The 15,380-nt window shown below is 41.5% G+C and overlaps 1 protein-coding gene across 2 annotated transcripts in view; it reads left to right on the top strand.

Annotated features, from left to right (window-relative positions):
- ABLIM1 (actin binding LIM protein 1) overlaps positions 1-15,380 on the top strand; it is a 221,427-nt gene that overhangs the window by 97,065 nt on the left and 108,982 nt on the right. For both annotated transcript variants that reach the window (XR_012662910.1, XM_075108029.1), the window contains one exon: positions 10,714-10,848. Coding sequence is in view for 1 of the 2 variants with exons in the window: in XM_075108029.1 (XP_074964130.1) it covers positions 10,714-10,848 (135 nt within the window). In the remaining variant the exon portion in view is untranslated. The remainder of the gene's footprint in view (positions 1-10,713; positions 10,849-15,380) is intronic.

Genomic DNA, 15,380 nt, shown 5'->3' with positions numbered 1-15,380 from the left:
CTTATGATAAAGTGCTATAAACCCAGAAATGATAGGTGCCTTGTGTAGCTCAATCGTGTATGTTATCTGTTTTTATATTCCATATAGATAAGAAAAGGCTGAGGAATCTCCTCAAAGCCGCAGAGGAGCAAGTGCTAAAATAAGGGTCAAACCAAGTAATGCCAGCTGTTCAGAAGTGAAATGTTGTGTTTATGCTATGTGAGAGCCTAATAGGCAAGGTTCTGTAAACAGTGTCAATGGGATAGCTCCCTAATTCCCAGTGCTGTTAGCACCAGTTTGATATCACAGATGTTAGTATAATCTACATGGCAGTACTGTGGAACTTTGTATTAGTTCAGGATCTTGTACAGAAGCAGGATCTTAAAATGGTATCAAATTAAAGAAGTGATCTAGTTATAAATGCAGCCTTGCAGAACAGTGAGGGTTATCTTTTATTACTGCTGGGTCAAACAAGAATCAATAAATGGCTTATTTGTTCAAAGAAGCAGTTGCATTTGTATTTTATTTTCTCCAAAGGCACCCCAAAACAGGATTTGATGGATTTGAGAGTGTCTACTTGCTGTCCTACACCTGAAGTGCTAACCAGAGGAACAGGCTGTATTCAGGAGTATTGTATCGGTCATCAGTGATTTCTCTATGATAGTCTATTTGCTATGCAGTGTTAAAAGTTGGTAGACTTTCAGGGCACGCTGTTATTTGTTGTTGAAATAATATACCTCAAGGAACTGACTTCTACGTTGCAACTGTTTGTGAGGTCTAGGTGCCGACAGGGGCAGGTAACCACAGGGCAGGGTCTCTGCAACATCTGGTTCATCAGCTCTGAACATGGCAAACGGTTCTGGGGGTCAAGAGCCACATGAATAGTTATGTTGCTTGTGAAAGTAGTTGTTTAGTTCTAGTTTGAGGCTGTGTAGCTCAGTCCTTAGAAATGCCAGAAGTGAGGGTGGTACTGAATGATGGACATTTACAAGATTGCTTCCATAGTTCCAAAACAATGGCTGAGGACAGGTCTATGCAAGGGTTTGTGAGATTGCTGGTGCTAACTGAGGGAAGATTTTACTACAGATTCTGTTTTGAAAGGTCTTTATGACAGGCCTGTTTCTGTGCAGTTTTTCCCTTATTTTTCATATATGCATCAAACTGCAGCAATGATACATCATTATGAAGATACCAAAAGGTGTCTGGGAGACCACTGTCTTAAGTAGGCCAGTGGTCCTCCTCAGGTAATCTCAGGGTAAGCAGTGGGTGCACTGGTCTCTAAAATTAGCATTCTTATATTGACTTACCTCAAAAGGGAATTTAATTCCTTTTACTGCATGGAATCCTTTTGGCAGCCTCAAAAAAGGAAGCATAGGGGAACTCTAACTGGAGTTTTTTGCTGCTGACAGAAAGCCCCACGTGGGTTTCTGTGAAGGTAGCTAAGAGGCCTGTTTGACATTTGAGTGCTATAATGGGTAACCACCACTCATAAGTAAGCCAGAATTTCCATGCTGTCTGGAAAAAGCAATTGCTTTTTCTGCTAACTTCAGCAACTTGCTTTCGTGCAGCCTTGATGATCCTTGAGGATTTGCAGTGAATAATTCGACACTTCTGTTTATTCATTGTTTTGAGTAAGATTTTGATGTGGACATCAAGTGATGTGTATGAGACGGTTGCTCAGAGTACTCTTAGGAGCTCTTGAATTTCTAATTACCCCTGTCCTATGTTAGAAAAAAAACCCCAGAATACTCTTTTGAAATAGTGACTGGATCTTCCTGTGTATGGCGGGTGTGTTGAAGGCATAATTCCAACAAAATTATTTTACCACTTACAAGGCTGATAAAGAGTTGCTACATGTTACAGACTTGCAGATGTTAGGTGTGAGAAACTTATGCTTAGCATGATCCTCCAACCCTTCAGTAAGGAGTTTTGAAGGGTGAATTGATTATCTTGAAGTACTCTCCCTTAGTAAGTAATGCAGTTTTTGATTCGAAGACTGGCTCAGCGTAGTCAACGTTTGTTTCAACATGTCTTAGCTTGCTGCATGCTTCATTGCAAAGTTAGTGCCTTTTCATTACTGAAAATAGTTCTAAGACTGCCTATTGCTTTTCCTGTTTGAGCTTAAGATGACTCCTGATCATACTCAGTTAACAAGCTGGTCATGACTCGTCTCTGAAAGGATTATAATTTTTCTTAAACAGCAATTGTCATGTAACAGACATAAATGGAATAATTTTGTGATTTCATTTTGTTTCTGCAGTGCAGATGATGCTATAGAATATGCTCTTGTTCACCTGCCAAGTCACCAAGGGCAAACACACATGGACAGACATGGTGGAAATTGTTGTTGCTGAGGAAATGAAGGCTAGGACTGCTGCTGCTTTAGAGGATGACAAATTCTTCTAAATCGCCTCTGATGCTTTTGTATTGAGAATAGCATCAATAATAATGCTGCTACGGTTTAACTGGATTGTAGAGCTGAGTTAGCAATAAGGTGTGTTTGTACCTGGCAAACTGAGGAAGTGCTCAGGGTCCTGATGGGTTTTGAAGCAAGAGTAGAATATCCCAAGGTGCCTGGGTAGTCAGGCAGAACTGCCTACTAATAACCAGTAAGATACACACTTTGTCACTGAGAAACTCTGAAAATTTTATGCTGTAGAATACCAGAATCTGTGGTGCAAGCCTCAGTGAGTCCAGATAAGGTTATAACCCATAAGTAAATGCAACCAAATTTCTCAATCGCTTAGTATCAAAAGCATGGCAAACGGGATCCATCAAGCACATTTGTTCTGCAATTGAAATAATCACAGGTTTATTCTAGCACACAGACTTCTTGTGTATGTTGTAGAAGATGATCCCTTTTCAGATAGGATCAAGCAGGTGCTGGTGTTAAATACTTCCCTTAATACTGAACCATTCATATGCATAAATTTTTATAAGGCTGAGATCTTAGGCCCTGATCTTGCAGGCTGTTCTGTGGGGAATTAATTGCGGTAGCAAAGCTCTAGATAACAGAAGAGGGATGGGAGAAGGATAGAAAACATTAGGCAAAATACAGAGAAAATAAGCATGTTTGCAGTTGTGTTCTGAAACCATGAAACAAATGGGGCTTTTTTTAGCTCCTGCTATTTTTTAAAGCTCATTATTTCCTAGCCTTTTTACACATATGTATGTATGTTGGTCAAAGCTTTTTATTATTGTTAGTAAATAACATAGGAGTCTTCTCACTTTGATCCTCCAACCCTTCAGTAAGGAGGGTGTTAATGCATGCTTACAAATATTTAGGAAAGTATTTAAATACTGGCATTCTTATTTAAAATAGTATGTGTTTCATCTTTTTCTTTTAAAATTTGATTTCTGGTGTTGAAATCTTTGCATCCTATTTTCATGCAAATTGTGTGACATGTTTACTTACAACATTTTCTCAACTATTTTCTTATGAACTACCCTAACTTATCATTCTAGTTTAAGTAGTTAAACTTGTTAATGTCTTCATAGCTTATTTTAAATACCTTTTAAATACTCGAGATAGCAATCCAACCCATTTCTAGGCTGGACATATGCCTCGTCCTCTGCTAAGTGTTTTGTGGAAATCTTTTAGTTGCTACAGCACCTGCTGAGAGGTTTGGGGATGTGTGGAGAGAATTGATACAAATCTGTCTGTTACTAGGTTGTAGTCAGCCCTACATCTGGCCATGCGATGCTATTTGGAGGACAGATACCTCTGATGTACTTTGTTTATTCTAGCTGAAGAACTGAGGCTGTGAATCATGCATTCTGGTGATAATTGAATAGGATACACAAGAAAAGTGTCAGGTTTTCTTAGGTCTTCTCTTTGTTAAACAAGTAGAGCATAAGACCACAGACAAAGGACTGTGGGATTAGTAGTATTTCTTTCTGGATCTAAACCAGAACAGACATGAGCCGTTCTATCCATCTTTACATGGCTATCACATATCCAGCCTCCTTTCCTGTGCTGTCCTACTTGCTAAGCTTCAACATTGATCCCACCAGCACCCCATAAAAAGGAGTGTGAGTTAAGATGGGGGAGAGCTGCTGGTGCCTTGCCCTGTCAGTAGGAGTGCGTTGGCCAGCCAGTATGCTCTCACACTTGTGTGTGTACCATGATTAGGGCACTAGCTTTTACAGTGCCAAAAGAGATACTGTCCTGCAGTGTTCTGATTACTTCTGTGGTCCCGTTTCATCTGCTATTTTCAGCAGCAGGCTAATAGTAAGGGGAAAACAACAAGACTTTTATGGAAGAGATCAGAAAACATTTAAGAACTATGGCAAAAAACTGCATGTTTAAAATATGTTTTTCTGGCTGTTTTTAAGAGTAGCTGCTCTGGTTATATGTAGGCAATGAAACTAGTTTTAACACAAATTGGCACACTGTAGGAGTAATACAGATAAATTTACAGGAAGAGAGAGTTTTAAAATGGTTCTTGAGATATGATTTGAATGGCAGTAGTGTGAGCAAGCTACAGTCTAGGATTTTGCCCTAGGCTTTTTCAGACATGTGTAGGCATGCAGCTCACTAGTATCTCTTTGTGGGAGTGCCTCCTTCCAGGGTATCCTGGAATTCCTGAAGATCTCTGTCTGATACCTGTGGCTAGTGACTGCAGTAACTTTATCTGTCCCTGACAGCTGGGAGGTTTGATTTCAGTCTCAGTCACAGTTTGGTCACCTTAGCTGATAGGATTATTAGAGGTTTAAGATACAAGAACTGAATCTGCAGATAAGCAAAATGACATTGCATTTTTCATCCCTTCTTTTTAATAGGTATTTTAGTAACTCATCAAGGCTCCACTGTGCTGGGCTTTTATGAAAGAGGAATTCCTCAGACAGTGCATGGGCTGTAGACAGACAGGCTTTAGAAACCAGAGATTACAGACATTCACCTCTGCGAGAAACACAAAGGATGGGAGAAAATTACTTCTCCTCTCTTTACAAAGAGAGCACGGAGAAGAAGTGATAAGCCAGATCTGGTTCTTGAACTTGGTTCTCTGGTGTCTCTCTAGTGCCTTTCATCCCAGAACAGCTTTTTTCACAGCCTGTCATCCTGTGCATGGTGCCTATCAGCCTACCTTGGTCCTGTCCCAAGCAAGCGGCTGCCCAGCTGGGGTAACGGGACAGCTGCTTGATAGCGTAAGAGGCTGAGGGAATTTTAATTTTGAAACATTTGAATTTTGAACTTCAAATCATGTAAATTAGTTTAAGAAATGATCTCCAAAGCCATATCAGGAAATACAGAGAGAGAAGGCAGACTGTAGGAAGATTGTTGTGTTTAGTGCCTTTGCAATCTCTAGCACAGTCATCTTACCTTCATTCCTGGAAGCAGAAAGGAGCTAGTGAAAAAACACGTGGTGGTTTCACACCATTAAATCTTTGCTTTCTTCTTCCATCTTAATAGTTTAGTCTTCAGCCAGGAAGCCAGCAGCCTATTGCAAGTTCGCATTTCAGAGCGTGCTGTCTGTACTAGGCCACTCTTCAGACAGAAGGGACACAGCCGTGGGATCCTGAGAGTCCCTTTGCCTGTGCTGATGTGGGCACAGCACTTCATCTCAGTGCTGTGTAAAAGTGCCCAGAGGCTGTGGAGCTAGGAGTCATAAAAACTGTATATCCTACCATGAAAATTTGAAGTTGCACCTGCTACAATGTGGTTAGAGTTGACTGAACATAACTCCAAGTTTATTTCTGAAGGTAGGCATGCAAATGTGAAAACTACAAAAAATCACTTTTAAAAGAACATTAGCCCACGTCCTCCTCCTATTTAAATTTAGAGGAAGCTGCTTTTTACTTCAATTTACAGCAGAACTGAACCGAGCATATTTTGCTGTGACCTCTACTTTGCAGCATAAGCACAGCAAGGCGTTTCCCAGAAGCTTCTTGCTGACTTCCAATAAAAAGCTGAAGTATTCTGTGGCTTGCAGCAGAGACATGGAGTCTTGCCAGCAGGAATCTGCAGCTAAGAGTCACTTAGCTTGAGTCTTTGGTTTCCTAACAGTTCTGTGTTCAGGGAGAGAATCATCAGTAAGGGAGGCTGCAGTATTTATTTTCCTTGTTTTCTTTTATTCGACAACTGTTACTCTTCAGGTAGTTGCTGTAATTTCCATTTCAGAAGGGTTTGGTATGGGTACTGATGTCCTTTTCCTGGCTGATGCAGCAAAACATGTAATTGCTATTAAATGTTTGTACGATGATCTGCTCTACATAAAGAAACACTGACAGGACAGTTTTAAACTTTGCAGAGCAAATTAATTCCCTCGTTTTGCTCAGACAGCACTTTGGTTTCTCATATGAATATTGGGTTGTTATTGGTCTTTTCTCTTTTTCTTTTTAATGGTGTCTTTTTCTTTGCAGATCAGGGATTATTTTGAGATGTTTGGTAAAGTACAGTAATGAGTACTCTCAAGCTGGTAGAGTTGCTTTGAATTTACATCAGTGTAGTGTAGTTGCAAAATGCAATGCAATCAACATTGCATGATTCACAGGGGAATGTAAGGAATTGCAAAAATCATGGTGATATGTCTATGAAGGGTGGTTAGCACAAAGCAATACTCCCATGGCAAAGACCGTCTTCCTCATAGAAGAAGGTGCTATTGATTTTATTGAAACTTTTTTTTTTCCTTTTCTCCACCCGACCCTGCCCCAAATTAAACAATGTAATCCAGATTTCCCAGTTGTCCCAGTCACTGTACATGTTACTCTGGGTAAATTGCATATTTAATAAGACAAATCAATGTCCCATTGGAAACCCAAAGGAACTTAAGAAAACATTAATTATTCATTTAAGCTGGTCTTGTAAATAAGAGTGGAAGTCTCAACCTAGCTTGTCTCTGAAAGTTCTTGTGTGTATATCTCATACACCTTTACATGGCTCACCTTTATATATCTCACGTATGCTCATTAATAAAGGAAAAAAATGTCTGCAGGGCATGCCCAGCAGCATTGGAAGTTAAAACTGTTATAAAGGAACCTGAAACTTTGGAAAAGTTCTATTGATGATCTGTTGTAATTAGTCTTTGTAATTTGTAAAATTGTAAAGACTGTAACAACTTAGGCTTCTACAGGTACCGTAGCTTTCATAGTTAATCCTGAAAAGTGCTGAGGAAATAAAACTAAGACTAAATATTCAAAGAAATTTTTGCACCTGTTTGATCTGCATGCCTGCTTCCAGCATCCCTTTGTTCAAGTGTAGATGCTGCACTAGTTTAACTAGAGCCAATTTAAAAAACAGTTCACTGAGTAGCCTGGGTGCTTTTGATGGAGTGACGTTTGTTTGAAACTAGATCCATGGTGTTAGAAGGCGTCTGCAGCTTGCTGATTTGAGCTAGACCAATACATTGTGTTTAATCTTACCCAAAAAGGTCCATGCACCTTGTTATACTGGTTGAGCTAAACTGATATAAAGTCACATCTTGACTTAATCTGACATGATTTGTGTGTAGAAAAGTAGCAGTTCACATCAGTGTACTGGAACTGGTAAATACTTGCCTTGTTTACGTTGCACTACCCATGCAGTGAGTATGCACTTTATGATATGAAGACAATTGTGAGCCCCAGTGCTGAACCAAGAGTGTGTTGCTCTGGTAGCATCTCTCGCTCAGAAAGTTGTTAATTTCTTTTCTTTTAATTTGGAAGATAGTCATGGTGTTAATATATTTGGATTTGAAACTTTATTAAAGGCAATGCAGCTCCTCAAGTTAGTGTTTGTCCACTCACCCACTTTCCAATGAATCCTGCTTCCAGAAATATGGCAGATGTGGCATATGTGACCGTCAGGACTGACTTACTGTCTTGGTGCTTACGCGACTCTTTCCGTCGCGGTGCCTGGGAACCTTGTCCTCTGTATTTATTCTCACAGTAGGGTGAGGCTGACAGTGCTGTTACACCTGGTTTGCAGTCAGGAGATGCCCCAGACACAGAGAAACTAAAACATTCAGATGACCTAATTTTAAGCTGATAGGTTACGGGCTCAGAGATTTAGCTGAACTTCACTGTCTGACTTCAGTCCTTTAGAGTTAAGGACATGCCATCCAAAGAGCCCAGATATCTGTTGTGGAGCAGGGGTTAGAACCTGGGTTATCCAGATCCTAAATTAATGTCCTGTCACTAATTATACTGGCTGGAGTCTGTTATTGTCTTAGTCGTGATATAGAGTTGCCTTATGGCGCCACTGCTGCTGGTGCACAGTGCCTGAGATGCATGCAGTTGATGTGGGGAGGGTTGGTGCAGGCAGAGCTTGAAATATTACTGTGTCAAGAGGTGAAACACCTGTAAGGAGATGAGCCTGGCTCCTAGCTCAGGGTTTTCAGACCCAAAGCAGCTCACAGTTTACATGTCCAATAAGATGGCTGGAGTTCAGTCAGAAACATTTAAATAAGCTACTTGTAAAGGTATTTCTCTTTCTTTTTCTTTAATTCCCTGTTCTGTCCTCACTGGTGACTATAAAGGATCACCTCTGCCAGTGAGAAGCATTGGGCATATTGCATATATCCAAAGCAAAAAGCTTGCAAGCAATTCCTTGCAGGAGAGCAAAAGTCAATTACTCAGTCTTGACCTACAATGCCAAATTGAGGCCAGTAAGACAAGCACCATAATTAGCTTCACTTAAGAGACCAGCCTGGAAATAGCGACTAGCAGTATTTGTATTCATTTAAACGCCTGTAAAGCCAGAACTGGAAAGAGGTTGCATCATTCGGCCAGTCTTGAAAACATTTATTTACTCTCTAGTAAAGAGTAAACACTTAGCTTTCAGATGGATACCAGAAGATCTGTATGCTGGCATGCAGAATACGTTAGGGTGTCCTCCACATGTGAGTTTGTGAGAGCAGAATGTTGCGGGTACAGGTTTCACCCAGCAGCATTTAACTCCTCAGAAGCATTTGCCCAAATCCCTGATACAGTTCTTTATTTGAGGAGCTTCAAACATTCTGCTACCTTTTTCTTCAGTTGGCATCAGGCCCCTCTCAGGCTGTTTGGATCTGAGAGGAATTTTCCTCATAATAATTTAATTTACTAGCACTTGTCTCTGTCTCTTATTGCCTTTCTGTCTTTCTCATTGCATAAACTGTGTGTTTCCTTGGTTACAAGTTAATAGTTAGTAGTCTTGTTTGGAAGAATAACAACGTCCACTCCAGAAATGGTGTTGCATTGCAGACTTAGATGAGGTTCACTCAAGGCAAGGCATTTACTTGGCTCTTCGGAGGAGAACAAAGTAGCAGCTGCCATATTAGTTTGGCTGGACTTAGAGCAGAGTTTATTGCTTGGAATATTTGTTATCATCTATTCTTGATGCAGTTACTCCCCTAATCATGTATTAGGCTTTTTTATTATTAGGCTTGTATTTACTCTATATAATGCAGAATGATAGCATTTTTAAACAAGGCATTTATAAAGGAGGGTAATATAGGTTTATGAACTTTATAAAAGAAGGATTTTATGAAGTGATGGGGCTTCTTCCCCTAGGTATTCACTGAGGAAGGGGAGGAAACTGGTGCAGTAAATACAAGCAAGGTATCTACTATGTTGCTGCATAAGCAGTAACCTGAAAAAAGGCATAATCCTGGCTGGTGAGATGCCAGGAATTGATCAGAAAAGGGGAAAAGAGCTCCAGAAAACACAGAGATAAAATAATGAAGATAATTCCCAGTGACAGTGATGCAGGTGTATCAGCACTCAGTCCTCTGCAGGCCAGGAAAAGCAAGACAGGAATGGTGGGAAGATGGAGGCATGGGTAGAGAGGTACGTATTCTCAGAAATGTTCTGATGAACATCACTAGTTTGAGAACAATATTACAAGGAGAACAACTTTCTACTGCTAGTAGTAGTACTTGCTCTAGTTTACACCTGTGCGTTTCTACTGAGGCCCCAAGCTGCCACAAGACACATCTGAAGAGAAAGTTAAACATTTTTTTTTTTATTGAAGCCAAATGTGGAGCAATAAGACTTTTATTATGACAATAAAATACACAGTAAAGCTGGCACAAACCTTTCGTGTTACTATCCAAGCTCTGCTCAGGGCTGTGGGTTAGCTGATCAATTACCAGTACCTGGAATTTTGTCTCCCTGACTATATTGCAGATTATTTCGTCATTTCTGTCTACTCATAATATCTCTAATTTGCATGCAAAGAGTAATTTCTGCTAGAATTAATGGGAGTAGAAACAAGTAACATTGGCCTCTTTTCTCTTCAAATGTGCTTTCCCCATGTTAGGTATGTGCTCTAGCAAAATGGAGATGTTTAGTTTATATTTAACATAGTCATTTGCATGCAAAGTCAGGCAATGTGGTTCATCTGGTTTCTCAAAACAGGATTTGGAATTGCTTTCCTTTGATTCTTGTTGCTTGGATTATATTTGGTTTTGGATTAAAATAGCCCAGTTCTTGATGCCTTGTGTGCTCGTTGAACGGTTTACACAGATTTATGTTCTTGGAAAGAAAAGCTTAGGCAGTCTGAAACACTTTGTGGCACTGAAACTGTGGAGGGAATTTTTTCTTGTCTTTCCATTGCAGCCTCAGTGGAAAGAGGTAGTAGTTGATGTGAATGGCTTAAACTACTGGTTTATGAAAAGTCTATATTTTAAAAATACAGTGGTGACTTTTTAGATGAGTATAAAATGTGAACAGATGAATTTGTATCATGATTAGAAGTGTCTGAAAACAAAGATTTGTGTAGAGGAGAAAATATTCTTTTTGTCTGGGTTTAAGTCATATTTTTTTGCTTTACAGTGGCCCATCCTCAGGAGCCTCACCACCCCTCTGAAAAGCCAGTCATCCACTGCCATAAATGTGGGGAGCCATGTAAAGGTGAAGTACTCCGTGTTCAGGCCAGGCACTTTCACATCAAATGCTTCACCTGCAAAGGTAAGACCTTGATATTCTTCTGTTAGAAATTAGTCGATTTGTGCAAGTGTACCTGGAACCAGTGATGAGAGGTCACGCTTCCTGCAATCGACCAGTTACAGGGTATTCGTGTTGCTCAGGATCTGAAGGATTTGCGTGTGGGGAGGGTAAAGAATGGCGGGTGAAATGGTTGGATTGCACATGTACAAGCAGCAAGGTGATTGGCACCACACAGAACAAATTCAATATGCAAACATCTACAGTTTAATTGAAAAGAAAGACTATATGAGGTGTTTGATTTTACTGGGGGGGGAGGGAGGGTGCAAATAAATTTGCCACCACTAGAAGATTCAGAATAGCACATTCTGCTCTGAATACTTACGTGCCCATTCTTTTTCTTTTCTACTGTTCACTGGATGCAGGCTACACAATAGATTCAAGAGATGGAAAAAAATAGCTTAGCTCTCTTTAATATTATTTTCAATTTTATTTGCTTTGTACAGTTCTGTGTAGAGAGTCAGTTTCACGTATTTCCCGAATAGTGAATTAGGCCATAATTAGACTCTGTCTGCTCTGGTGAATTTCTTTTCTGTTTACTTGGGAAACAATGGAACAACACTAAACATCCAAGATGAAGTGCTTTATGGAGAGTCACCAAACATAGGAAGAGAAAGTATAGCCCTAGCGGCCACTCAGTAATATGGTGTAAATAGTTGAGTTGGTTTCAGATGTTGTGTTGTATGTATTTCCTGTTATTTCCACATATGGCACAAGCATATGTTTAGATTGTATAGTGTGATGTGGTGGAAATAAATGTGGTATGAGAATACTTAAGAAAATTCTGTCTTTTTGTAGTTTTTGCTCTAGGTGCTTTTTCAAGGATTTGGATAAATCTGTGGTCCTTTTAAACTGTTGATAGCAACCACTGCCTTTCACTAGAGATAGTTATGAAAATTAAGCTCCTTTTAAGTGAACTGATCGCTGAAAGTAAGTACCTGCATTCCAAAAATCCCACTGAAAAAACACTCCTATGGATACTGATACCAGAGTGATGAAAAAGAAACATGCAGGGTGGTCACTGAGGGGTAAGTACTGCAACAAGGGAGAGCTTTAATCATGCATTTTAGGAGCGAGCAGTGCAGAGGATTGTTACAACAGGAAAAGGAGCAGGAGACAAGGGATATCTCTAGCAGCCGTGCTGACATCGTGACCCTTGGAAAAAGCTGAGCTGGAGCTTTTAGGATGAGTGGCCAAAAAAATTTTCTTTACTGGTTTTTCTTGTGGTTGAATTTTGCCTAAGTTCAAGAAATAGCAGTATGCACACCTGCACAGACACCATATATGTGTGCATATCTGTACATACTTGTGTGTATAATAAGTACAGACATATATATGTATGCACACTTGCTGGGGGCCTCCCTTTTGCTGGGCATTCAGCCTGTGGGGCCGGGCCTCCTCTCTCTCTGTATGGGCCTCTACCTCTCACCTGGTCTCCACTCGCTGGGTCTCCTCTCCCCTGGGCTGGGATTCCCTTGGCATCGTGCTTTTCTGGGCCTGCCCAACTCTCCTTTGGGTCTCCCACACCCCATGGGCCTCTCTGACCCCCCAGGTCTCCACCTCCATGGGACCTTGACCCCTAAGCCTCCTGCTGCTTCAGGCCTCCCTCTGTGAGCCTCCCTCCCTGTTCAGCTGCCCCTCACTTGTTCTCCCTTGCTTTTGGGGCTCCCTGACGCTCTGTGCCCCCCCTTCCATGGGCTGGGACTTCCTGGGAATCCCACCTTTCATGGAGGCCTCCTCTTTTTTGGAGCCTCATTCGCGTGGGGGCTGCACTTCACAAGTGGAGCTCACAGCCTCCCACTCGCTCTGGGCTTCATTGACTCTCTTGTTCTCAGCCTCTGAGGGCTTTGAGTCTCTGAGCCTCCCAATTTTCTGGGGGGGGCCTTCAACAGTTTTGGGTCACCCCAACTCTCTGCAAGCCTCTGCTCTATGAACTTCCGACCTTTTTATTGGCTTCCCACACTTTTTGTGCTCTGCTTTCCCCCTCTCCCCTCCTCAGTGGGCCTGCCCCACACGCACTCATCGGCCTGCCACTGTCTCTCATGGCCTCCCCCTCTGCGGGCCGCCATTCCCTGTGCCTCTCCCTTCCTTTTGGCCTGGGCCTCTCCTCTGGCAGCCTCTGCTGTGCTCTGGGCTGCCCCTCACTGGGCCTCTGCTCTGAGCCTCGCCCTCAGCTGTCAGTAACTTTGTATTTCTATATTTGTGTTTATATTTGCCTAAAAGCTGTACGGAAGCGGTGTGGCAGGCAGCTTGGTTAGAGCAGAGCTTTGTCTCCCGCCAGAGGAGGCCTCCTGCCAGCCCCAGCTCTGCAGCGGGGTGCGAAGGCTTTGGGTTGCGGAGCTGCCTTGGGAATGGGGTGGTGAGGACCTGAGGGGCTCTCAGCAGCTACTGCTCATGCCACTCAGACCTCTGTGACCGCAGCAAGGACTCAGTGTGGTTTTTTTTACAAAAAAGAGGTTTAATGGAGCATTAAATAATTGTAAAACTATTCTTTGTGAAATCATCACCTTTGAAGATGGCTGTTCTGAAGCAGGAGCCAGTCCTGACTCCTTCATACGGTTTCTGTTTAATGGCCAACAATACAGAGTTGGCTGGATTAAGTAACTCTCTCACCGCAGTACATAGGATGAAAGGTGAGAATACAGAGAAATATATAGGCTCATGTGAAACAGGGAAGGTTTGCTCCTATACAGCCAGCGTCTGCCACATTCAGTCCTAGCACAGCATAGGACAAATACAATGAAAGGGCATCAGGCTTGAGGTGAACGTGGCGGGGCTGGTGGCAAATATGGAGAAAGCTGCTGGAGTAAATCCGAGTAACTGGGTCCCTAAAACAGAGTAGCGGAATCTATACTACGGAGTTTTTTGTTTCCTTTAAACCTAAGTTATCTTTTCTGAAAGTCCATATCTAGCACATGTACTGCAGATCCAGACTTTGCTAAGTGCCTCAAGCCCAGTCCCTGAGTTTCAGTTGTATTTTTCATGTTTCGGATGTGGGTGGAATAGTATAGTAGTGTGATTGCTGTAACTCTGTCCTGCTTCCTAAATAGATGGGATATAGCAGAAATTAGAAGTATTTGTTTTCCTATGTTACTTAAAGTTTTTTTTAAAAAAGTCACTTGAGTTATTTGTGTGCTGGAAAATGAATGGCTAGAATCCAAGAAATTCTGTTTGTGTTACCTGTGGTTTTTAGTTAAATGAATGGCTAGATAGCTCAAAAAATACTTAACTTTCTCCTGGATATTGATGTCTTTCATCTGTGTCAAACTGGAATGGTGTTGTGGAAGGCAGAGAGGAGCACTCTCTGCACTGTTCCTGAAATGCTTGGGGCAATGCATATGTCTTTCTGTATTACAGTTGCTGTATTTCAAGCAGTACTTGGTGCTATATAATCCCTAAGCAGTTCAAAAACAGCAATTAGTTGTTTCCTTTATTGTTTCTGCTCATAGTAAGTAGCGGTCTCAGTTTACAGAAGACATTGGATTAGGGTATTTCCAGCAGCAGGCCAGCTGAGACCCTCTGAGTTGTGAAGGAGGATGGAAATGGATGGTAAACAGTGTGCCTGGGACTGCCTGATAAAGCAAGGGGGCAGATGGGACAGAGCTCTGGGATTGTTCGCCTCCTGAATGCACCAGATTAATCTTGCTATTTTTGGGAGGTCTAATTTCTTCTCTCACTCATTTTTTGGTTAGTAACTCATACACTGCCTTTGTGTTTTCACTCTTCTGTTGTGAGGCTGGGTTTAGTAGGATACATTTGGTGGGTTGTGGGGTGTTTTTTTTCTTTGTTTTTGTTTTTTTCTTTTTTCTTTCTTCCCTTGGGCAGTATCTAAACTCATTGTGGCTTCTGTTTATGGAGATATTTCCAAGCTGGTGACAGTTTAATAGTCTGTAATATTATTGATCTCGTGACTGCTTGTATGAAGATCACCAGAGAAGGAAGAGCTACAGAAATGTCTCTCTCTGATGGAAATGAAACTATATTTTTTATCATTAGCTTGTTAAGGAAACCTTGAGCTTGTGGAAGGTGACTGGTTGCATGTGTTCCCTCACTGGTTAGGAGAAGGGAGTGACAGTGTAGCTTCTGCCTGTTTGTGGTGTCTGCACATCCCAGTTTGAACTGGGAGAGCCAGTGCTGAATCTTAGGGACATTTCTCTTGCTGCTCACTCACTCTGTGCCTTATTAGTGGGGTTTGCCAGCAAATAAGTGTTATATTTTTTGTGTGTGTTTGTCTTTGACTGACAGAAAGCAGAGTTGCTCCAAGTCCTGTTTTGAATCTTATACCTGAGCTGCACTTCTTGTTTATTGTTGGTCTCTCATATTTAGGCAAATGCACTTTTTCTTTAAACATATAGTTATTTACTTTTGTTGCATGTTGTCTGACCATACGGTTCACACAGGCGGGACACAGCTGTTCAAGTAAGTGGTTTTTTCCTCTTAGTCTAATGGGCTTTTAATTTGACATGGCTGTGCCTCTACAGGAGGTGGAGTTAGAC

Source organism: Phalacrocorax aristotelis, chromosome 12 (genome assembly GCF_949628215.1).
Source record: "Phalacrocorax aristotelis chromosome 12, bGulAri2.1, whole genome shotgun sequence".
NCBI classification, from domain to species: Eukaryota; Metazoa; Chordata; class Aves; order Suliformes; family Phalacrocoracidae; genus Phalacrocorax; species Phalacrocorax aristotelis.
The sequence above is the reverse complement of the archived record's forward strand: the minus strand, read 5'-3'. Positions and strand labels throughout refer to the sequence as shown.